Below are 25,078 nucleotides of genomic sequence, written 5' to 3' on the forward strand. Positions count from 1 at the left end.
GTCTGCGCAATCTGGGGGTGAGCCTGTGTTTCCGGTGCCGCTCCACCGTGTGGGTCTGCCATGTTGCGTGGGGCGGCCGACACAGGCTGCTGCCGTGCACATGCACAGACCCCCGACCGGAGGTGCAGGGCCCCGTATCTGCAGCCAGAGATGCGAGGAGCACTCTGGGGCCCTGCTAGGCCCATCCAGGTAAACTAATCGCTCTGGACTTGGAAAGTCCAGAGTGATTCGCCCATGTTTTTTTTTGCAGGCGTGGGGGACATAGCCCCATTATTGGAGCATCCTGCCCAAGATACTATTGATATGCAACTAACCTCACATTGCTGGATAAAGAGACCTTCAGACTGTGATGAGCTAATAGCTGGTCAGATCGGAGTGTCCCGAAGGACAATGGATCTGGGGCATCCTGTGTATTCCCACCAAAACGCAGTGTAACTTGGCCAGGTGTGGGCGTATCCCTGCTTGCTGGTGTTTTCTCCCCTTAAACATTTTCACTCCTAAATTGCCTGCTACATCTTTGATCTAATTTCTGGACCCAAATTCCGAATAACTCCCTCGTGTAACACCTATATTCTGCAAAAACATGGTGATTTTACCTCCTTAATTGAATAATTTTACAGTTGTATCACTTGATTTAAATGAACTCTGTTAATTTAATCACTGGGAGAAATGCATATCCTATACCATTTCAAGAGATTAACCTCTACATAAGTTTCTTAAATGTGCTAATGTTTTTTATGCTATTATTTAATACCTTTTTCAAAAATTCTTGTCTCTGAAACATCTTCGTGCCTTCCATGTATGCAAGTATAAATTGTAGTGTTTAACCCTCCTATATGTTCGATATGGGTCTTCAACGTTTGATTCTGCCTGAGGAATGAATGGTTTAACGCTGCATTTCTACAAGATACCCGTGTGTGGGGCCTGACCTTGCTGTGTTGTCTTTTTGATGTAGAGTTTCTATTGGTGACACATTGACCCTGTGTAAAGATGGCTGCTCAGCTATTGTAGACACGGGAACCTCTTTGATCACTGGGCCTGCTGAGGAAGTTGCAGCCCTGCAGAAATCTATTGGAGCTGTTCCACTTGCTCAAGGACAGGTGAGAATTTCTGCAGTTGCAGCCTGTTTTCTCCCATTCTCTATTACTGCCAAAGTTAGCTAAGATGCCCTGACCTGGGAGCTGCTGTGGTGAAACAATGAGTTCTGATCACAAACCCTCGTGGAAAATGCCCCTGTGGGACATTGAGTGATAATTGAACCAGACTTGGATATCATGCCATTGGGATGATTGAGAAAAGTTTGTTGATGCTTACTATCCAAGTTCATGTGAAGGACAGGCACTTGAAGAATGTGCCTGAAGGCTGGTGGGATATTTGGAACCATAAACTGTTGAATCCTTCCATAAGGAAAACTGTGACAGAAATACGACAAATTGTAATAAAACCATTGCAACGGTAACTTGCATATTTTCCCTTCCTCAGTACAAGGTTGACTGTGACAAAGTTCCCTCACTTCCTTCCATCAACTTTATCCTGGGAGGGCAGTCCTTTACGCTAACTGGAGAGCAGTATATCCTTAAGGTGGGTATTTAAAAAAAATTTTTTTTTTTTAAATCTGCAAAAGTAGATAGTTATACTCCACTTTGAAGCGCTAACCATATCTGTAACTTGGGTAACTTTGACTCACTGAGCTGGAGTTTGAGTTGTGGATGTTGTGGGTCATCAGAGCATTATCTGGAAACTTTGTTCCAGGGGGCAGTCACTTAACGTCAGGGGCAGGAGGGGTTACTGGAGTTGGGCAGGGCGGGTGACTGAGTCGGGCAGGTATGTGGAGCCAGCATGTCGTGATGGAGGAGCCTCGGCCCCTAACTTTGTCCAACAGATATAGGCACCATGGATGATGAAGGGTGCCATTCAAATTGGGGAAACGGAGGAATCTGGTAGTGATGGGAGACAATATAGTGGGGGATAGATCATATTTCTGAAGCTCTGAAAGTTGTTTTGTCTGGTGCCTAGGATTAAGTACACCTCCCCGTTGCAGAGTACCTTCATGGAGAACGGTCCAGCTGTTGTAGTCCATGAGAGAAACAATGGCATGGGTAGGATCAGGAATGATATACTGCTAAGAGAATATGAAGAGTTAAGGACCAAAATAAAATATGGAGCATCCAAGTTAATCGCTGGATTGTTACTGGAGTCACCCACCAAATGGCATGGCGTCAAGCAATTGGAGAATTAAACAGGTGGTCAAACAATGGTGTGGAAAGAAGGGATTTTGATTCACGGGCAATGACATCCATATTCAGGGATGTGATCCACTGAACAGGGCGAGAACCAGTGCCCTGGCCAATCATATAACTAGGGCTGTGGACAGGGCTTGAAGCCAACAGTGGGTTGGAGGGATCCGGTGAAGGGGGATTTAGAAATTCAAAAGTTGACAAGTAAGGTTGAAACATCAGAACAGCAGCAGGAAGGGAGAGAGTTTAATTTTCTTTTTAAAAAATGTACTTCAGCAATAAGGACACCAAGGAATAGAAGTCTTTTTTTAAAAAAATTTGAAATGAAAGGTTCTTTATCTGAAGGCACAAAGCATCTGCAGTAAGACAGATGGGCTAGTTCCTGTAGCCAATCTATGCTGCATTTGGCTGCAGGTGGAACTTGGGGGGCACACAGACTTCTGGAGGAGGTGCCCCCTGCCCCTTCCCACAAGAAGTTCAGGCCTATCTTCCCGCCAGCCTAAATGTATCGTTGGTCCGTACACTCCCATCGGTGCTACGTACAACATGTACACCAATGCCACAAACTTTGGCCCAAACCCGAACCTTCCCAGGACCTCGACAGGTACCAACACATCACCCAGTTGAATGTCTTCTCTGCATCTGTGAACACCACTGTACCTGGGCTCTCGATGAGATCATGATCACGTTTAACAGCCTCATTACTGGAAAACTGCCTGCCCTTTACAAAACCTGTTTGGTCCTCTGTAACAACCCTTGGGACACAATCTTCCATCCTTCCCGCCACCAAATTAGCCAGCACTTTCACATCCGTATTTAACAGCTTAAATGACCCATTTTCAACGGGTCCTTCCCCTTCTTTGGTATCAGTGTGATTGTTGCCTGCATCATCGTCCCCAGCAGCTCCCCCTTCTCTAGCGCCTCTTTCATTAAGCGCCCCCCCCAAGACGTGTGCTGCCAGGTCCATCACAAACTCCTTCTAGAAATGCGCCAGGTAACCATCGGGCCCAGTCTTTACCCAACTTCATAACCCTTGTAGTGTCCAATACCTCCCTCAGTTTCAAGGGCTCCTGTAGTGCCTGCCTCTTCTCTTGTTCCAACTGTGGAAACTCCAGTTCGTCTAAGAACTGTCCCATGACCTACCCATCCCCTTCTTTGCCTAATCTGGTCCTTCAAGCGGAGGTGCGTCTCCTGCAGAAAGACTACCTCCGCTTTTAAACTACTGAGGTGCGTAAAGACCCCAGATCTCTTCACCGGTCTATTGAGCCCTCGGAAGTTCCATAACATGGAACTTCTGAGGGCGCAATAGACCAGTGAAGAGATGGAGCCTTGCACCTCCATTTCCCCTCTTATCACCCTCCCCTTCTTGACTCTCCCCTGTTAATTTCACCCTGTACCTGGCCCATTTAAGATGGCCCCTGACCATGGTTGTTCTCCAACCTCGCCGCGTTGCATTCTTCACTTTTACCTTCTCACCCACCTCACTTCCAGCATTGGATTGCCTGCCAGCGCGGCAACTCCTGCGCAAAGGCTTCTCCTACCGACCTCCCCCCACCCTCACCACTGTTCTGTGAAGAAGGCTCCCCACGGTCCTCGCCCAGCCCCACCCAAATGAAGACTCCTCTCGAACTGCAGATCACTTCCCTCAAAGATTAGCAAAAAGAAAAAAGACAGCCGCAAGCAGCAGGAGGGGGGTGGGGACAGCCGTCCCCTACAAACTCTTCACCCTGTTACCCTCTGTCAACCCAGCAATAAAAAGAAGAAAAAACCTTCTACATCGGAGGAAAAGAAACACCCCCACTCTACCTGTATTCTCAATAACTTCAAAGACCCAGCACTCAGTCTCCCAAAATTGTTCAGTTCTCCAGCAGTTTATGCTCCTTGTTAGTCATTGGCAGCTTCTGGGGTCTCAAAATAGTATTCCCGGGCTTCATAGGTCACCTTTCACCGGTAGAGTGCAGTTGCGCTTCTTCCTGGCCCGCTGCAGAATCTTCTCCTTCACCACAAACCAATGGAGCCTCACGATCACCGCCCGCAGCGGCTCCCCTGCTCTCGGCGTCTGCCTCAGATACCGTGTGCTCTGTCCACCTCAAGCCTTGTCCAGCACCCCCCTCTCCCATCACCAGCATCCTCGAAACGTACCTCGTGGCACTCTCTCCTTCCATTCCTTCAGGAAGGCCCACTATCTGCAGATTCTCTCTTCTCAACCTGTTTTCCTGCTCCTCCACCTTTGCTCTCAACGTCTTGCAAAGGTATTTTAAAAGCCCACTTCCGCCTCCAATGCCATTACCCTCTCAGTCTCTTGGATCTGCGACCCCTGTGCCTCCAAACATTTCTCCACCCTCTCCATCGAGCCATTCAGGGGTACCACAGCCCCTTATATCGATCATCCTGCATCTCCTTCCTCTGTTGGTGGAACTCTTCCTTGATGAAGGCCATCAACTGTTCCATCTGGGGCTTTGCTACTTGCACTGACCCTCTCCGCTCTGTCATCTTTCCACTGGCTGCTGCGCCACAGGTCTCTTCCAACTCCTTGACCTTCTTCTACTGGGTTTGATAATCCGCAGACATACCACTCCTGGGGGGATCTTCTCCTCTGACCTTCAGTTATACTTTTCTGTTGAAGTTACACCCAATTTTCAGACAAAAAGAACTTTCTCTATGCCTTCAAGCAGGAGCTGTCCTGTGTGTGACCGCTCACCATGGCTGCTACCAGATGTCCACAAGGTGTGAATCTTGTAAGTGTTGATGTTCAAAGAGACTTGGGTGTGTTCATATAAGGAATGCAGAAGTTAACATGCAGGCACAGCAAGCAATTGGGAAGGAAATTGGCATGTTTGTCTTGATTGAAAGGGGATTGGAGAGCTGAGGTCTTGCTGCAATTGTACAGGGCTTTGCTGAGATCATATCAAGAAGACTGCACCTTTTTGGTCAACAAGATATTTTTGGTCAACAAAGGATATACTTGCATTGGAGGTGGTACAGCGAAGGTTCACGACATTGGCCACTGGGAAAAGGAGGTTGTTTTATGATTTATCCAAGTACATTTGGCTTGTATTCTCTGGGGGTTTATAAGAATGAGAGGTGATCTTATTGAATTCTTCAAAGTTCTGAAGGAGCTTGATAGGGTAGCCCCTGAGATTTGTTTCTGCTGGTTGGTGAGGTTGCATCAGCAATAGCACAGTCTCTGGTTAAGTGGAGGATCATTTGGGATTGAGACAAAGAGAAATTCCATCACTGCAAAGGGTTATGAATCTTTGGAATCTCTACCCTAGAGGGTTATAGATGTACCTTTGGTGAATATATTTAAAGCTGGGATCAACAGATTTTTGGGCTCTGGCAAATTGAGAGAAGTGGGAAGCGCAAGATCAGACATGAGTTATATTCCATGGCAGACCAGTCAACGGGCCATCGTCTGTTCTCTTGCTCGTATTTCTTCCACCCTTGCTGGTTGGATGAGTGTAGCTGCCCCTGGCTCACCACCCCTTTCTCATCCCCAGGATGTAATGTTCATTAATTTATTTAAAGATGGCTACTCTCTGCACTTGTCTCTCTCTACCCTGTCCCTTCAAAGATTTCCGCTAAGTCCATTGCCCACCAAATTTGGATACTAGTCAGTCAGAGGTGATGTCTTGAGCCAGATGCTACTAGGTCTTTTTGTAATCCTTTTGTTCTTGGAATTTGATCACCGCTGGTATGGTGAGCAGTTATTGCTAATCTCTGGAGAAAGAAGCAGTGGGCTGGCTCCTGAACCATTGCAATCCATGTGTTTTTGAAGTAGACAAGAATTTGACCCAAAAACAATGAAACCCATGTTCAAGTCAGAATGGTTTGTGCCTAAGGAGAAATGGAAGTGTTCACATGTAATGACGAGGGAAGATGTCATACATGGACTTTAGTAAGTCATTTGATAAGGTTCCCCATGGTAGGCTGATGGAGAAAGTGAAGTCTCATGGGGTCCAGGGTGTACTAGCTAGATGGATAAAGAACTGGCTGGGCAACAGGAGACAAATAGTGGAAGAGAGTTTCTTAAAATGGAGAACTGTGACCAGTGGTGTTCCACAGGGATCCATTCTGGGACCATTGTTGTTCATTGTTGTTTGTGATATACATAAATGATCTGGAGGAAGGTATAGGTGATCTGATGAGCAAGTTTACAGGTGACACTAAGATTGGTGGAGTAGCAGATAGTGAAGGGGACTGTCGGAGAATACAGCAAAATATAGATAGATTGGAGAGTTGGGCAGAGAAATGGCAGATGGAGTTCAATCCAGGCAAATGGGTGGTGATACATTTTGGAAGATCAAATTCATGAGCAAACTATACGGTAAATGAAAAAGCCCTGGGGAAAATTGATGGATAGAGATCTGGGTGTTCAGGTCCATTGTACCCTGAAGGTGGCAACGCAGGTCGATAGTGGTCAAGCAGGCATGCAGCATGCTTGCCTTCATTGGACGGGGTATTGAGTACAAGGGTTGGCAGGTCATGTTACAGTTGTATAAGACATTGGTTCGGACACATTTGGAATACTGCGTACAGTTCTGGTCGCCACATTATCAAAAGGATGTGGATGCTTTGGAGAAGGTGCAGAGGAGGTTCACCCGGATGTTGCCTGGTATGGAGGGCACTAGCTATGAAGAGAGGTTGAGTAGATTAGGATTATTTTCACTAGAAAGACTGAGGTTGAGGGGGACCTCATTGAGGTCTACAAAATCATGATGTGTGGATAGCAAGAAGCTTTTTCCCCAGAGTGGGGGACTCCATTACTAGGGGTCACGAGTTCAAGGTTGAGAGGGGAAAAGTTTAAGGGAGATGTGCGTGGAAAGTTCTTTACGCAGAGGGTGGTGGGTGCCTGGAACGCATTGCCGGTGGAGGCGGTAGAGGCGGGCACAATAACATAATTTAAGATGATCTAGACAGATACATGAATGGGCAGGGAGCAGAGGGATACAGAGCCTTCGAAAATAGGCGACAGTTTTGGATACAGGATCTGGATCGGCACAGGCTTGGAGGGCCGAAGGACCTGTTCCTGTGCTGTAATTTTTCTTTGTTCTTTGTTCTTTATATGCTGCCGTAGTCTTTAAGGTGGCAGAGGTTGCCTTGTTTGGTAGGTACTATCAAAGGAGCCTTGGCACTTGCTGCAAACCGTAGAATGTGCATAATTGTGGCCATGGTAAATGCTACAGGACATGAAAACTTAATTTTTGAATGTTTTATCTTCGCTTAGGCTTTGGGAAAAAGTTTGGTTTCTCAAGATGTAATTTAATATTTGTTCATTGTCCTTTTCAGGAAACGCAAGGTGGTATGACTGTCTGCCTGAGTGGATTCATGGCCCTTGACATTCCACCTCCAGCTGGCCCAATGTGGATTCTTGGAGATGTATTTATTGGGCAGTACTACACAGAGTTTGACCGAGACAATAATCGGGTTGGATTTGCAAAGGCTGTGTAACCATGACTGCCATGTCAACAATTCAATAGAATATTAAACATCGAAGTGCCCTAATATTGAAAACCAACTTGCAACAGTAACAATGAGAATCCCTTAGACTAGTAATTTTATGACAATGACTCCCAAGAGATTGATTATGGATGGTTCTGGGCTGTTCAAGCTAATGAAGCAGAATGCTAGTGATACAATGGGAATGTAAAGTTCTCTGTTCAGGGTTAGTGATCCGTTTCACTCTATGGTACTTCTTGTTTTTACTTTTTAAGATATTTTGTGGTTTGAATATTTGCCTTGATGTTTTGAGATGACACTTGTTTGTAATTATTCCTCCAAGTCCAGTTTACTTTGCTTGCGATTCTCTTTCTGATCCCTTTCATGGCCATCACCTGTCAGTAGCTATGTATATCATTTTTGAAAGTGGCAAAGATATAGCCCTGATTAGTCAAGGACTTGTATTCCTTAACCCAGTACAGGAAGGAATATTAGTCCTAATGGTGAAGGTGCTAGATGAGATTATCATTACCTTTTTGAGAAGGAGTCAAGGGAAAAAAAATCAGAATTTTGCTGTTTGAGAAATCAGTAAGTGAGGCAAAAATGGAACCTACAAAACAACCAAATAAAGACGGTTGTTAAACAATGGAAGAATTATTGTATAATCTACATAATTTTAATTGTTTTAGGAATATTTTGGCATCTGTTGTAAAGAGGGAGATAGAATCAAATAAACTGAAATACAACATGTTGCTGTTGCCATCCATATTTGTATGTGTATATCATTTTGAAACCTTAGCATCCATTCAGCTGACGGCCCTTTTGATTTTGAGTCCGAAGTTCAAACGGCACTCCAAACAATGCAACACTTGTTGAGCATCAATTATAAAATAATTTGTGTCATTATTTGGAGAAAGCAAAAAGTGCTTGCTGATTTTTTTTTCTTGTACTAAAGCATTCATTGATTCATTTGCACATAAAATGGCCATTTGTCTAATAATGTTAGAATTCAGAGTTCATTGTATGCAAGTTCCTTGTGAAATGAGGAACACGATTATCTTGAGGAACATAATAAATAGGAGCAGGAGTACACCTTACATGTTGATCCTGCTCCACCATTCAATATGATCGTGGCTGATTTTTGACTTCAACTCTGCTTTTGTTCTGTTCTTAATTTCCCTTGATTATCTCAGCCTGAAGTATATTTGACAATACCTCATCAGCGTTTGGGTAATGGAATTTCAATGATTCAGATCCATGAGTGAAGAACGTTGGAAGGAGAAGAAATGTGCACTCTCTCTCGTACTCTTGCTCGCTGAAGTGAGACCTGCTTTATTGTTCTAAAACTAGTGAGTGCCTGGAACATCTTTGCTGTCAACTTGAAATGGCCTTGAATCTACAGAGAAAGTAGACCTACCTTTGCAGAGGAAACCATCTCCAGCCTAGAAGGAAGCAGTACCAGAAACAAACTGGAAGTTATACCAGTGCATCAAAGATTCTGTCTGTTTATAGAACATAGAACAGTACAGCACAGAACAGGCCCTTCGGCCCTCAATGTTGTGCCGAGCCATGATCACACTACTCAAACCCACGTATCCACCCCACACCCGTAACCCAACAACCCCCCCCTTAACCTTACTTTTATTAGGACACTATGGGCAATTTAGCATGGCCAATCCACCTAACCCGCACATCTTTGGACTGTGGGAGGAAACCGGAGCACCCGGAGGAAACCCACGTACACAGGGGGAGGACGTGCAGACTCCACACAGACAGTGACCCAGCCGGGAATCGAACCTGGGACCCTGGAGCTGTGAAGCATTTATGCTAACCACCATGCTACCCTGCTGCCCTTAATTATGAATTACAGTTTAATTATGAATCTGTACATAATAAAAGATTACTTGTGTTAAAGCTACCTGGTGACTGCAGTTTATTGGGCTCAATCACGGATACTATTTTAAATAAGATCTAATTTCACCTGTGTTGTGACTCCCCGTCAAGTGGGGTTGGAATTGACCATGCACCAGCCCAGGGAGTTATGACACCGAGGCAACAACTTCTGGGTCTACCCTGTATTATTCAAATAAATCACCTCATTTTTTTTTTTTAAACTCGGAATGTAGACCCAGTTTACTCAGCACTTCATCATAGGACAACCCTCTCATCTCGGAGAACTCTGGGAAGGTAATGGTGTAGTAGTATTGTCCCTGGACTAAAAGTCCATTAAAATATCAGGAAAATATATTATGACAAATGTGAATAACCTCTGCTCCATATTATACTCATCCGCCACCATGTTACTGACTTAAACCTGTTTACCTGCTATTATAGCAATCTTGTTTCTTCACGAGTGATTAATACAGATTGTAAATAGCTGAAATCCCAGCATTGATCCTTGTGCCACTTTGAGTCACAATTTGCAACTTGAAACTGCCTGTTGTTCCCCATTCTCCACTTCCTGCCTGCTAAGAAATTCTGTATCCATGTTAATATATTGCGCTCCATTCTGAGTGCTAACCACTGTGCTACCATGCTGCGGAAGAGTGAAGATTCATCCTTGTAAATGGAGACTACACGAATTTCAAGACGATCTGTGCCTAGATTTTCCAAATGGAATGGTGGATACCCTACAAGGTAAGGAAAACAGTTGGTACTGTAAAATGCTAAAGCCCCTCTCCTTTACAAATTAACTTGTTATAGGACACACCAATCGAATAATACTGATACTTGCATGACACATGTGAAGAATGCCAGAGTTTGACTAATCTGTAGAATAGATATCCAGGTGGACAAGTTGAGTCAAGATTATGGAGTTATTTAGGAAACGATTCTTCCAAAATAGGTATGGAGCCGATTTGCCAATTGATTCCATTGCAAGTTGCATCCACAGACCTGTGCATGACAGTTGCCCTTTAAAATTGTTGCTTTAACATTTTGTCCAAAAAAAAGTGTGCTATGGTCTTTAAGCATTTGTAATTTTGAAAAGAAACATAACTTTTGAGATGAAAAGAAAAACTGCAGAGACTGGACGTTTACAATCTTTGCAAAGAGGTAAGCTAAGCTCCCACTTCCCTCCAGCATTACTGGGTTTTAATTCGGATAAATCCCATTAACAGTCCATAAACCTTGATTCCCATGCCGTTGGGTTATAGGAACTATGCGCATATTGAAAAGCAGCCAACCAAGCAGAGTTGGGGCTGAGCTGATGTAACCATTCTGGGTGATTATATTTGGGGATGAAGCATAAAATGCAACCAGTGACCCTGGTAAGGCAACTCGATAAAAGTAAATTGGTGTTTTCATCTTGGTGATGATGACCAACAAATCGGGTTCTTGTTAAATTTGAATTTTTTTTGTTACATTTTTTAATATTGTTTTGGTAGTGACTAGAATAAAACCGTATTTTCTGCCATTTCAGAAACATTGAGTGTATTAATAACTAGTTGGTTGATATTTATTGTCACATGTATCGATGTACAGTGAAAACTGTTTTTCTGCAGCCAAGGAAAGGTACGCAGTACATACATAGGAGACAAAAGAATAATCGATAGAGTACATTGACAGTGGCGCATCAACGAATAGCGATTGGTTACAGTGTGGAACAAGGCCAAACAAACCGCATAGGGCTTTGTGAAATAGTGCTCTTACAGGGAACTGATCAGTCCAAGGGAGAGTAGCTGAGGAGTCTAGTAACTGTGGGGAAGAAGCCGTTCCTATGTATGGATGTGCAGATCTTCAGATGTCTGCATATTCTGCCTGATGGAAGGGTCTGGAAGAGGGCAAAGCCTGGGCGTGAGAGGTCTCTTGACAATGCTGTCTGCCTTCCTGAGGCAGCGGGAGGTGTATACAGAATCATTGGGAGGAAGGCAAGCTTGTGTGATGTTAGGCTGAGTTCACCACACTCCGCAGTTTCTTGGCTCGAGCAGGTGCCATACCAAGCTGTAATACAGCTGGATAGGATGCTCTCTATGGCACATCTGTAGACGTTTGTGAGAGTCGGTGCAGACATGCCCATTTTTTTTTTTTTTTGCTTCCTTAGGAAGTAAGAGACATTGTTGGGCTCTCTTGACTTTCATCAACGTGAGTGGACCAGGACTGACTGTTGGTAATGGTGATCCCCAGGAACTTAAAGCTATCGACCATCTCTACTTCGGAGCCATTGAAGTAGATGGTGGGGTGTGTCGTGCTATGCTTCCTGAAGTCGTTTATCAGTTCCTTGGTCTTGCCAGAATTTAGAGAGGTTGTTTTCGGTACACCATGCAACCAAGTGATCTATCTTCCTTCTGTAGTCTGCTTCGTTGTTGTTTGAGATACGACCCACCACAGCCTTATCATCTGCAAACTTGTAGATTGAATTGGAGTTGAATCTCGCCATACAGTCATGTGTGTACAGGGAGTACAGTAGAGGACTGAGCACCTATCCTTGCGGGGCCCTGGTGTTGAGGACTATTGTGGAGGATGTGTTATCTATCCTCACAGATTGCGGTCTGTTGGTGAGGAAGTCGAAGATCCAGCTGCACAGGGAGGGGTCAAGTCCAAGATTGCAGAGTTTGGTTATTAGTCTTGTTGGGATAATAGTGTTGAAGGCGGAGCTGTAGTCTATGAACAGCAGTCTGAAGTAGGTGCTCTTGTTGTCGAGATGTTGACTGTAAGGCCAGAGAGATAGCATCTGCTGTGGATTGGTTGCCGCGGTAGGCGAACTGCAATGGATCGAGATCATCAGAAAGGCTGGCGTTTGATCCATCTCATGACTAGCCGCTCGAAGCATTTCATGATAACAGACATCAGGGCCACCGGTCGGTAGTCGTTGAGGCAGGCTATCTTGTTCTTTGGTACTGGTATCATGGTGGTCTTCTTGAAGCAGGTAGGGACCTCGGAGCGGAGAAGTGATGTGTTGAAGATATCTGCGAATAGACTCGTCAGCTCAGGCTCTGGAAGTACTCGCCTAGGGACTCCATCAGGGCCCCTCGCTTTTACGGGTTTACTTTCAAGAAGGCAGCTCTTGCCTCCGAGGCTGTAATAGTGGGTATGGGTGTGTCCAGGGCTGTTGTGGCGGATGGCACTGATCATAGAGAGCATAGTTAATTATCAGAGAAGGAAAGGCTACTCATTTGGTTTACCCAAACATTAATAGATGGTGCTGCTGCCTGTAACCGTCCAGCAATTGACTGAGAACAGTGTTGTGCCATACATCACGTGGAGTGTTGAGGCTTCATTGCTGATGTAAGATTTAATGAATTTGTCGCCTCTAACAGCAAAGATAACGGTAATAATGTAGAAACTGACTTGTCGCTACCAGAATCTGTTCGTCACGTCGAAGTGATACTGTATCCTTTTTATTTTAAATTATTGTATGCCTCCTGAAGCACGATTATTTCCACACTGGATGTACCAAAGAAGAAACCTGGAAAAAAAACTTTAATTTGTTTAGTTCTGAATGGAATGCGGATTGGCCAGTTTTCTGATGTAAACCGAGCCCTCCAGAATCTGCTGGTTTATAAATAAGTCCACATGTAAAAAATAAAATTAATTTTCCCACTTTGTCTCTAATATTTATTGCTGAGATGATTTGGGTGACTCATCATCAGCAAAACAAGGTAACAGAAATTTAAAGTGCGATTCTAATCCCCGTTCCTCCTGTCCGTTTTCGACAAGTGGACGAAAGCCCAAATGTGATGGATGACATTTGAGAAAGAGGACACGGCATCGTCTCAGGCCGGATGTTAGTGCAGGGTCTAAGGTCAGCAATGCGAATGAAAAAGCTCCAACACAGCATTCATTCCAGAGCCTGGCTGCAACTGACCGAATCAAATTGCACATTCCAGGCAGAATGCTGGCTAAGTGGTGTACATATGGTTTGTCACGAGGGAAAATGTCACTGTCAGCAAATGTGCCCTCTTTAAAAGACTGAGCTTCACACTGAAATAGTTTTACTACATAAACCATCTGTACACCACTTCCTGGAATGTGTAATTTGATTTGGCCAGCACTAATTAACAGCACTAAAACCAAATGAGGCCTTCACATGGAGGATGCACCCTTTTGCCCCCTTGCTTTTGGTGTCACCTGCAGTCATTTTTACTTGATGCAACTCCCATATTTTACGAGAAATAAAACCAAATGCTGCAGGTGATCTGACATAAAACCAACATGCTGGAAATAAGCACACGTTTCCTGACGTGTGTGTGTCTCCGAGCTGTGGTACACAGACAGCAGATGCCCCCTTGCATGGAACAGCAGTTTTGGTCTAATGAAGGACATACGAGCCCAAGAGAGAGTAACAAAGGTTCCCTGGGCTGCTTCCTGTAGTTTGGAAGAATATGAGGTGACATTCTCCAGTGAGGAGAAATTTCTTCACTCCGTGCTGTGAATATTTGGAACTCTCTATCCTGGGTTCAGGACAGAGGCCAGCAGCTTTTTGGATACTATGAGGGAATTAACGAAGCAGAGGTAGTGGGGCAAAGTGGAGGTGAGGTACATCAACCAGGCTCCAGGAAGGTGGAGGAGGTCCACCAAAGCAGGCTCGAAAGGCCAAATGGGTAATTTTAGCTCTTGCGTGACAATCACTTCACCCAGCAAAATGTGAGCTTTTACACACAAATAACAGGTTATCTACATTCCATATTAACTGTGATCAGAAAAGACAAGTCTCTCATTCTATTTTTTTTATATGTACGGTGGTTTAAATTTAGTACACAGTCCAGATAACTAACAATTTTTTAATGTTCATTGGATAATGTTCAATGGAATCATTGGTGATTCTGGCTTAACCAGTATTAATTGCTGATCCCTAATTACACGTCAGAAGGTGATGGTGAGCTGCCATTAGCCACTGTAGTCCATGTGATCCAGGTACACCCACAGTGCTGTTGGGAAGGGGATTGCAGGATTTTGACCAGGTGACAGCAAAGGATTGACGAAAGTACGGTTCTTAGTACTGTGACTGGGTATGGGGGGGGGGGGGGGGTACTTTGCAAGTGTTTTTAAGCATTTTCTTCCCTTGTTCTTCCTTCTAGATGTTGGAGGTCATAGGTTTGGAAGGTGCTGTGGAAAGAGCCCTGATGTATTGCTTCAGAGTATTTTGTGGATACTGCACATTGCTTTGCCAGATTTGGAGGCAATGAATGGTTAAGGTGGTGGATTGGATGCCAATCAAGTGGGCTGCTTTGGTCCTGGATGGTGTTTAGCTTCTTGAGTGTTGTTGGAGCTGCACACATCCAGGCAAGTGGAGAGTATTCCATCACACTCCTGACTTATGTCTCATAGATGATGGGCAGGCTTTGGGAAGTTAGGACGTGAATCAGGCTTGGGCTGACAAGGGCCAATTACATTTGTGCCACACCAGTACCAGGCAATGACCATCTCCTACAAGAGATGATCTAACTATTGCCCCTTGACATTCAATGGCATTACCATTACTGAATCTAAACAATCAACATCCTGGGGGGTTATCATTGATCAGAAACTGAACTAGACTAGCCATATTAATACTATGGCTACCAGAGCAGGTCAAAGACTAAGAATCATACGGTGAGTAATACACCTCCTGACCCCCCCCCCCCCCCCCCCCCCCCCCCAAAGCTTGTACATCATATACAAGGCATAATTCAGAAGTGTAATGGGATACTTTCCACTTGCCTGGCTGAGTGCAGCTCCAACAACACTCAACAAGCTCAACACCATCCAGGGCAAAGCAGCCCGCTTGATTGCTACCCCTTCCACAAACATTCCAACTCTCCATGACCAAGAAACAGTGGCAGCTGTGTGTACCCATCTACAAGATGCACTGCAGTAACTCACCAAGGTTCCTTATGTAACACCTTCCAAACCCACGACTGCTACCATCTAGAAGGACAAGAGCAGCAATTACCTGGTGATGAGCCATCAATTGCACGAGAGACGAGTTGCTATACAAAAGTTAGGCTTTAATAAGCTAGAACTTAGCCCTGCGGTTGACTACAATAAAATGGACGACTGCCGGGCATTCCGACTATTTATACCTTGGTATGGAGGCATGGTTAACTCAGCCTCTCGACCAATCGGAGGGCCGTCACATGACTGGTCTCAACCAATCGGTCGAGAGGCACATGACCGACCAGGGCCAATGGTAAGCCGGTGTTCTGCACCAATGGCAGACAGCTATGCAAATCATACCACCACATTCACCCCTTGCGGAGAGAACTGGTGGTATGAATAGCAGCCGGGAGAACAAAATTTTTCTCTCCTTTTCTTTAATTACATTTTTGACTTCCCACTGGCCCAGACAATTAGCAATATTACACAAAGTCCCAACAAAGTCCATGGAGCTGTTGAAATTTAGATCGATTCGATCAGTCTTTTCGTGGCCCGTGACGTTCTGGCAGACCGCCGCAGTGGAATAGGTTCAGCCGATGGTGGTGGTTCCGCTGACGTCCTGGAGTCCGGGAGTGATGGTCCTTGAATAGTCTCCATCACCCGCGCTGGCTGTGGAGACGCCATCGATGGGGAAGGGGTGACCTGGGTGGGGCTTGGGGGGGAAAAAAACAGGGGGGGGGGGTCTGTGGTGAAGGGGTGGAAGGCCGCACACCGGCGGGTGCCAGGTCCCAGAGGGAGACCGTGTCCTGCCGACCGTCGGGGTACTCCACATACGCGTACTGCGGGTTAGCGTGGAGTAACTGGACTTGTTCCACCAACGGGTCAGACTTGTGCACCCGCACATGCTTCTGGAGCAAAATGGGTCCGGGGGCGGCCAGCCACGTCGGGAGAGGGGATCCGGAGGATGACTTCCTGGGGAAGACAAGAAGACGTTCATGAGGTGTCTGATTTGTTGCGGTACAGAGGAGTGAGCGGATAGAATGTAGGGCATCGGGGATAACCTCTTGCCATCGGGAAATAGGGAGATCTCTGGACCGGAGGGCCAGTAGTATGGTCTTCCAGATGGTACCATTCTCCCGCTCGACCTGTCCGTTACCCCGGGGGTTATAGCTGGTCGTCCTGCTAGAGGCGATGCCCCTGTTGAGCAGCAATTGACGCAGCTCGTCGCTCATAAAGGAGGACCCCCGATCGCTGTGTATGTATGCGAGGTAGCCGAACAGGGAGAAGATGGAGAGGAGGGCCTTAATGACGGTCGATGTGGTCATGTCGGGGCAGGGAATGGCGAAAGGGAAGCGGGAGAATTCGTCAATTACCGCCAGGAAGTAAATGTTGCGGTTGTTAGAGGGAAGGGGCCCCTTGAAATCGATGCTGAGACGTTCGAAGGGGCGGGATGCTTTGATCAGATGTGCGCGCTCGGGACTGTAGAAGTGCGGTTTGCACTCTGCGCAGATGTGGCAGTCACGGGTTACTGTCCTGACTTCCGCGATGGAGAAAGGCAGGTTGCGGGCCTTAATGAAATGGTAGAGACGGATCACCCCTGGATGGCAGAGGTCCGCGTGGAGGGAGTGGAGGCGGTCTATCTGCGCGCTGGCACAGGTACCGCGGGACAGGGCATCAGGAGGCTCATTGAGCTTCCCAGGACGATACAAGATCTCATAGTTGTACGTGGACAACTCGATCCGCCACCGTAAGATCTTGTCATTCTTAATCTTGCCCCTTTGTGCATTATCAAACATGAAGGCTACTGACCGTTGGTCTGTGAGGAGGGTAAACCTCCTGCCGGCCAAATAGTGCCTCCAATGTCGCACCGCTTCGACTATGGCCTGGGCTTCCTTTTTCACAGAGGGGTGGCGGAGTTCGGAAGCCTGGAGGGTTCTGGAGAAGAAGGCCACGGGTCTGCCCGCTTGGTTCAGGGTGGCCGCCAGAGCTACTTCTGATGCGTCGCTCTCGACCTGGAAGGGGAGGGACTCGTCGATGGCGCGCATCATGGCCTTTGCGATGTCTGCTTTGATGCGGCTAAAGGCCTGGCAGGCCTCTGTCGACGGCGGGAAGGTCGTGGTTTGAAAGAGGGGACGGGCCTTGTCAGCGTAATTGGGAACCCATTGGACGTAGTAAGCGAAGAAACCCAGGCAGCGTTTGAGGGATTTGAGGGTATTGGGGAGAGGGAGTTCCATCAGGGGGCGCATGCGTTCGGGGTCAGGGCCTATCACTCCTTTACGCACTACGTAGCCAAGGATGGCTAGACGGTTGGTGCTAAACACACACTTATCCTTATTGTATGTGAGGTTAAGGAGTTTTGCGGTTTGGAGGAATTTCTGGAGGTTGGTGTCATGGTCCTGCTGATCGTGGCCGCAGATGGTGACATTATCAAGATACGGGAAGGTAGCCCGTAATCCGTACTTGTCGACCATTCAGTTCATTTCCCGTTGGAAGACCGAGACCCCATTTGTGACACCAAATGGAACCCTAAGGAAGTGGTAGAGGCGCCCATCTGCCTCAAACGCGGTGTATTTGCGGTCACTCGCGCGGAGGGGGAGCTGGTGGTAAGTGGACTTAAGGTCCACAGTGGAGAAAACCTTGTATTTCGCGATATCGTTTACTATGGCGGAAATACGGGGAGAGGAGACGCGTCCAGTTGCGTAAACCGGTTGATGGTCTGGCTATAGTTGATGACCATCCAGTTTTTCTCCCCAGTCCGGACCACCAGCACTTGGGCTCGCCAGGGACTGTTGCTGCCCTCGATGACCCCTTCCGTCAGCAACCTCTGGACCTCGGACCTGATGAAGGACCGGTCCTGGGCGCTGTACCGTCTGCTCCGTGTCGCGATGGGTTTGCAATCGGGGGTGAGATTAGCAAACAAGGAAGGGGGGGTCCACTTTGAGGGACGCGAGGCTGCAGACAGTGAGTGGGGGTATAGGGCCGCCGAATTGGAAGGTCAAGCTCTGCAGGTTGCACTGGAAGTCCAGTCTTAAGAGTGCCGGTGCGCAAAGGTCAGGGAGGACAAGGAGTTTATAATTTTTAAAAACCTTCCCTTGGACCGTGAGGTCCGCGATGCAGCAGCCGGTGATGCGGACGGAGTGCGAACCTGAGGCTAACCCGATTTTGTGTTTTACAGGATGGACAGGGAGTGCGCAGCGTCTTACCGTGGCAGGGTGAACGAAGCTTACCGTGCTCCCGGAGTCCAGCAGGCAGCCCGTCTCGTGGCCGTTGAGGTAGATGAGCGTTGTCGTTTTGGCGAGCGTGCGTGGACATGACTAGTCGAGCTGAATGGCCGCAAAACGTGGAGAAAATCTGTATTCGTCATCGTCGTCCGAGTACATGCTGGAAGAATCTTGCGTGCCAGTCCCGGAAGGTGGTGCCCAGGATCCGCACGTGGAGTTGGGATCCCAAGATGGCGGTGTCCAGGACCCGCACGTGGAGTCAGGGCCCCAAGATGGCGGCGCCCAGGGCCCGCACGTGGAGTCGGTGCCCCAAGATGGCGGTGCCTGTGGGGCCATCGTGGTTGCTGGGGGCGGGGTTAGCGGTGCCGGCGGGCCGATTGGAGCAGCTGGGAGCGGGGGCAGAGAGGGGCGCAGGCCAGGCGCAGGGGCCCGGGAGTGGCAAGCGGAGAGTAGTGCGGTGCACTGGAGGGGCCCCGGAGGAGAGAGAGAGAGGCGCGCAGGCCAGGTGTGGGGGCCCGGGGGCGGGGGGGAGAGAGTTGCGCAGCATCTAGGTGGGGACCGGGAGGGCCCGGAGGAGAGAGAGAGGCGCGCAGGCCAGGCGCAGGGACCCGGGGGCGGGGGGGGGAGAGAGTTGCGTGGCACCCAGGAGGGGACCGGAAGGGCCCGGAGGAGAGAGAGAGGCGCGCAGGCCGGGCGCAGGGGCCCGGGGGCGGGGGGGGGTGAGAGTTGTGCGGCGTCCAGGAGGGGCCAGCAAGGGCCCGGAGCGGGGGATCCCTGGTCGCTGAGCGGAACCGCAGCGACTGTTTTGGCCTGGCAGACAGTGGAAAAGTGGCCCTTCTTCCCGCAGCTCTTACAGAGGGCGGAGCGGGCTGGGCAGCGCGGGCGAGGGTGTTTTGCGAATCCGCAAAAGTAGCAGCGGGGCCCCGTGGACTTGTCGGGGCGTCCCGCGGCGCAGACCTGAGGGAGGTCGGGAGCGGTGGATGGCGGTGGATGGCGGTGGGGAAGTGTGCCAGGATAGTGCCGCGCGGCTGGGGACATAGACGCGGGCGTTTAGATCGGCGACCTCCAGGGAGGTGGAGAGAGTCCGTGCCTCAGTTAAGCTGAGGTCGTCTTTCTCCAGCAGCCGATGGCGGATAGCGGGGGACTGCATCCCAGCCACGTAAGCGTCTCTGATCAGCAGTTCCATGTGCTCCGTAGCTGAAACAGCGAGGCAGGAGCAATTCCTCCCCAGGACAGCGAGGGCCTGGTAAAATTGGTCTAATGACTCACCAGGGAGCTGTTGTCTGGTGGCCAGCAGATGTCGGGCGAATACTCTGTTGACTGGTTTAACGAATTGTCCATTCAGCTTTAGCATGGCGGCATCATAATCTTTCTCCTCCTTGATTATCGCGTAGGCTGCTATGCCCACGCTGGAGTGGAGGATGTGAAGCTTCTGTGCCATGGCGGGAGGGCTGGTTGCAGACTCCAGGTATCCTTCGAGACATGCCAGCCAATGTTGAAAAAGTTCTGCAGAGTTCGGAGTTTGCGGGCTGATGCGGAGGCATTCGGGCTTGATCCGGAACTCCATCTTCAAAAATCTAGCTTATTAAATTGATGAGCCATCAATTGCACGAGAGACGAGTTGCTATACAAAAGTTAGGCTTTAATAAGCTAGAACTTAGCCCTGCGGTTGACTACAATAAATGGACGACCGCCGGGCGTTCCGTCTATTTATACCTTGGTATGGAGGCGTGGTTAACTCAGCCTCTCGACCAATCGGAGAGCCGTCACATGACTGGTCTCAACCAATCGGTCGAGAGGCACATGACCGACCAGGACCAATGGTAAACCGGTGTTCTGCACCAATGGCAGACAGCTATGCAAATCATACCACCACACCTGGGAACCCCTCTACCTGGAGATTCCCTTCCAAGTCACCCACCACCCCAACTTTTAAATATATCGTCGCACCTTCACCGTCACTGGTTCAAATCCTGGAACTCCTTTCCTAACAGCACAGTGGCACCTTCACCTCAGGAACTGTATAAGTTCAAGAAGGCAACTCGCCACCACCTTCTGAAGGGCAACTCGGGATGGGCAATAAATGCTGGCCTAACCAGCGATACCCACATCCCATTAAAGGAATTTTTAAAACTTGCTGCAGAATTCCCAGCTTCTGAGCTGCTGTTGTAGCCACAGTGTTTATATATCTTGCTCTCCCCTTCCACCCACCAGCCTCCATATTCACAAATCATCCTCTTGTTGCTTTCACCAGCTCCAGCACAATGCCACCATCATCTTCCCCTGTTTTCCCCTTTCAGCATTCCCAAGGTGCTGTTTCCTGAGTACACAACCTAGTCCACTCACCAATCACCCCTAATGCCACCTTCCTGCCCTGCAGTACCGCTCTGTCCAAATGCAGGAGATGCAACACCTGTCCTTCTTGGATCCCAAAACCGCCTTCCAAGTGATACAATAATTTACTTGCACTCCTTTCAATTGATTGAACTGTATTCATGATATGGCTTCCCCAACAGTGGGGGGACCAATGTGGACTGAGTGACTGCTTTACGGAACACCTCTGGTCAGTCCGCAGACATGACCTGGGGTTTCCGGTGGCTTATCATTTTAATTCTGAACCACATTCCCATCCTGACTTTATGTCCTTGGCCTGTTACAATACTCTGGTAGAGCTCGATGCAAGTTCGAGGAATAGCACCTCTTTTTGCCTTGACATCCTGCAGCCTCTGGACTCGACATGGAATGCAGAGGTTATGATTTAAAGATGTTAAACTCTTTTTGTTGTTTTTTTGATTTGCTTGGTTGATTTTTGTCTTGTTTCTTCACACCTCCATCTGAATAGATCAGCGCACTCTCTTTGCCTGTTGCATCATGAATATTTTTTAGTTGATCTATCCTGTCCTTCAAAGCTATCAGTTCCCTTTTGTGCTTCTTGACACTCCCCCCCCCCCATCGCCCTCTTCCACTGGCTTAAAAACAATTTTATATTTCCATCTATATTCAGTTCTGCGGAAAGGTCAACTTGACCTGAAATGGTAAATCTGTTTCTGTCTGCTGATGCTGACTTTATCCAGCATATCTTTTTGTTTTTATTTATATGGCTGGCCCAGCTAAGTGTCTGAACCATGGTAATCCTCAATGTTGCTAGTGGGAGATTCACTGATAGTAATGGCATTGATCTCTAAGGGGAGATAATTAGCTTCTCTTTTGGTGGAGGTGGTCATTGCCTGCCACTAGTGTGGCATTAATGTTACGTGCCACTTTGTGGGTCAATCCTAAATGTTGTCCAGATTTTGCTGCATACGGGCACTGACTGTGTCAGTGTTGCCATTTCTCCATTTGACATCTCAATTTTTTTAGGAATGCCTGATGCTGCTCGAGGCATTTCCCCCTGTATTTAATGAGCTGGGGTTTATCATCTGGCTCGATAATGGTACAGTGACGGACATGGGATGTAGGCAATGCTGGCTAGGTCAGTGATTATTGCCCATCCAGAAATGCCCTTAAGAAGGTGGTTGCGCCTTCCTGAAACCCTGCTGTTAAGAAGGGAGTTCCAGAATATTGACCTGATGACAGAGAAAGAACTGGGCCATCAGGTAACAGATTGTGTTTGAATATAATTCTTCTGCTGCCTATTCCTACAGGGCCTCATAGATGCACAATTTTGAGCAGCTAGATCTAATCAGAATCTGCCCCATTTAACATAGCGGCAGATCCACACACCACAATGGAGGGTGGTCTCTAAGAGGCCATGGACAGATCCATCTATGAGAGAAGGATAAGAGAGAACAACGTCAAATAGGTTTTTCCCTCTTGCTGGTTCACTCACTGCCTTCATTTGTAAACTAGCGAACCTGAATGAATTAATCTACAGAAAAGATCATGACAGGCTGTAAACCACTCACTTTAATCTGCAAGCTTGCTGTGAAGAAAAGTGTGCTAAAAATAATAATCTGAATCAGACTCTTTCTTCCTTTCACTTATGATTTTGCCCCTTTTGTGTCCATGTAGAGGATGGGGGCAGGTTAAAGTGAGAATTAGGTATTAGCAAACAGTTAACCAGATATATTTCCTGCATATTTTTTATAGTTCTTGTTATAAATAAACACTAATTATGTTTACACTTACAAACCTGGTGACTGTGATTATTGGGCAGCCAAGGGCGAAAGGCTTTGGGGATTTTTATAAGAATTATTGGTCAATTCACTTGTGTTGTGACTCCAGGGCACGTGGGGCTGGAATTGATCGTGTACTAGCCCAGGATGCCATAACAGTGTTTATTCCAGATGGTGTTCAACCAATCCATCTGCTAATTGTGGGTGGAAGGGGGGGGGGGGGGGGGGGGGCGGCTTTCACAGTAACTTCATTGCAGTGTTAATGTAAGCCTACTTGTGACAATAATGAAGATTATTATTATTGTGGTAGGCGGTAATCAGCATTGAAATGTGTGATGGGAACATGTACCATGTTGTTGCGACAGTGCAGAGCTAGGGAACTTTATCTCCGGCAACATTGCAGGAATGTCTGGTCTACATGCTGTTCAATGCTGCTAATCATGTTATTTATGCTTGGTTAATATTAAAAGATGTAGCACAGAGCTATTTTTGTCATTTTAAATATCTGTCCTTTACCTCTCAAATAAAGTCTGTACAGAAATAGACATAGAATGTCCCTGCCTTTTATTTCCCTCCCCTTCTGGAGCCAGGGACTTGCTCAACTACCCCCATCATGTCAAACGGCCATTGTTCATGTGTGAGCCCAGATTTGAGTGTGTTCAGTGGCTATTTGATCATGGGCTGTTGCAGCTGATCGTGATCCTTTCTTCACTCAGTGTCCACACACTTGCAATTTTCAGTTACTTGAAAATGATTAGGTGTGAGGAAACTTTAATCTTCGCGCTCCATAATCTACAGTTTCTGGTGCCATTTGTGGCATTGATGAACCGTTACTTTGAGTATGCCTTCCAACAAAATACTGAGGTTGCCAACTGAGTCTTGTGGTGAAACACTCCATCTTTTGGCCAAGCTGAGGTATTGCAGTGGCGTGAAAGGTGAAGGAATTTGAATCGTGGCTATCAGCATGACAGAGTTGCAGTCAGTGCAACTTTTGTTTTCTTATGTAATCAGATTTTTTTCTGATCTGTTTGTGGTGTCTGTTTAATTAGTCCCTATTCATAATAGACCACTATCACCCTCCTTTTTCTCAGAAGTGTTCAGTAGGTGAATATTCTGCAATATTTGTTTCGAAAGACAAATTACAAGGTTGTAACAATGCAGTTGGTTAATTCAGGCACACAGACCAGATTTAGTTTGAGTTGCTCAGCTGCCTTTCCCAGTCGAACCACTAGGAGGAGCTCATGGTGTTTTATTTTACATGGATCTATTTTTCAAGAATTGATACCGGCTGAGTAGGCAGTCAGGTACCTGGCTTTGGATGTGACAATTTCCCACTGAATCATTGGTAAGATCATGTCCGTGGCTTTGTTTACTATGGTGCTTCATGTACTCATCTAAATATTGGGAGGGTTCCAGACTCCCTTGCAGGTAGTGAGTTCCAGATTCCCACCACCTTCTGGGTCAAAAACCTTTTCCTAAAACCCCTCTAAATCTCCTGCCCATTACCTTAAATCTGTGCCCCCTGGTTATTGACCCCTCAACTATGAGAAAAGGTTTCTTCTTATCTACCATTTATTTGTTCTTCATAATTTTGCACACCTCAATCAGGTCCCCCCTCAGCCTTCTCTGCTCTAAGGAGAACAACCGCAGCATAACCACCCTCTCTTCATAGCTGAAACACTCCAACCTGGGCAACATCTTGGGAATCTGCTATGCACCTTTTCTGGTACAATCACATCCTTCCTAAAGTGTGGTGACCAGAACTGCACACAGTACTCTAGCTGTGGCCTAGCAAGTGTTTTATGCAGCTCCATCATAACCTCCCTGCTCCTATAGTCTATAGCCTCGGCTAATAAAGGTAAGTACTCCATATGCCTTCTTAACCATCTTATCTACCAGTCATGCTGCCTCCACGGACTTGTATAGGAGACAGGTTTAGATAAAGGATCTGGATTGGCGCAGGCTGGGAGGGCCGAAGGGCCTGTTCCTGTGCTGTAATTTTCTTTGTTCTTTGTTCTTTGTTGTGGAAATTGTAGTCCCAAGACCCCTCTTGTCCTTTGCACTTTCTAGTATCTTGTTGTTCATTGTGTATTCCCATGCCTTGTTAGATCCCCGCCCCCCCCCCCCCCCCCAAAGTGCATCACGTCACACATCAGGGTTAAATATTTGCCACTGTTCTGTCCATCTGACCAGCCTGTCTATATTGCCTCATAATCTACGTCTTTCCACCTCGCTATTTACCGTACCATCAATTTTTGTGTCATCTGTG

General features: G+C 47.2%; 1 protein-coding gene across 1 annotated transcript in view; it reads left to right on the top strand.

Annotated features, from left to right (window-relative positions):
* Positions 1-8,804, top strand: part of LOC119971749 (cathepsin D-like) — a 30,129-nt gene extending 21,325 nt beyond the window's left edge. Inside the window, exons 7-9 of the mRNA XM_038807791.1 lie at positions 956-1,100; positions 1,483-1,581; positions 7,527-8,804. Coding sequence (XP_038663719.1) covers positions 956-1,100; positions 1,483-1,581; positions 7,527-7,688 — 406 coding nt within the window. The 3' untranslated portion in view covers positions 7,689-8,804. The remainder of the gene's footprint in view (positions 1-955; positions 1,101-1,482; positions 1,582-7,526) is intronic.
* The last annotated feature ends 16,274 nt before the right edge of the window (positions 8,805-25,078 follow it).

Source organism: Scyliorhinus canicula, chromosome 9 (assembly GCF_902713615.1).
Source record: "Scyliorhinus canicula chromosome 9, sScyCan1.1, whole genome shotgun sequence".
Lineage (NCBI taxonomy): Eukaryota > Metazoa > Chordata > Chondrichthyes > Carcharhiniformes > Scyliorhinidae > Scyliorhinus > Scyliorhinus canicula.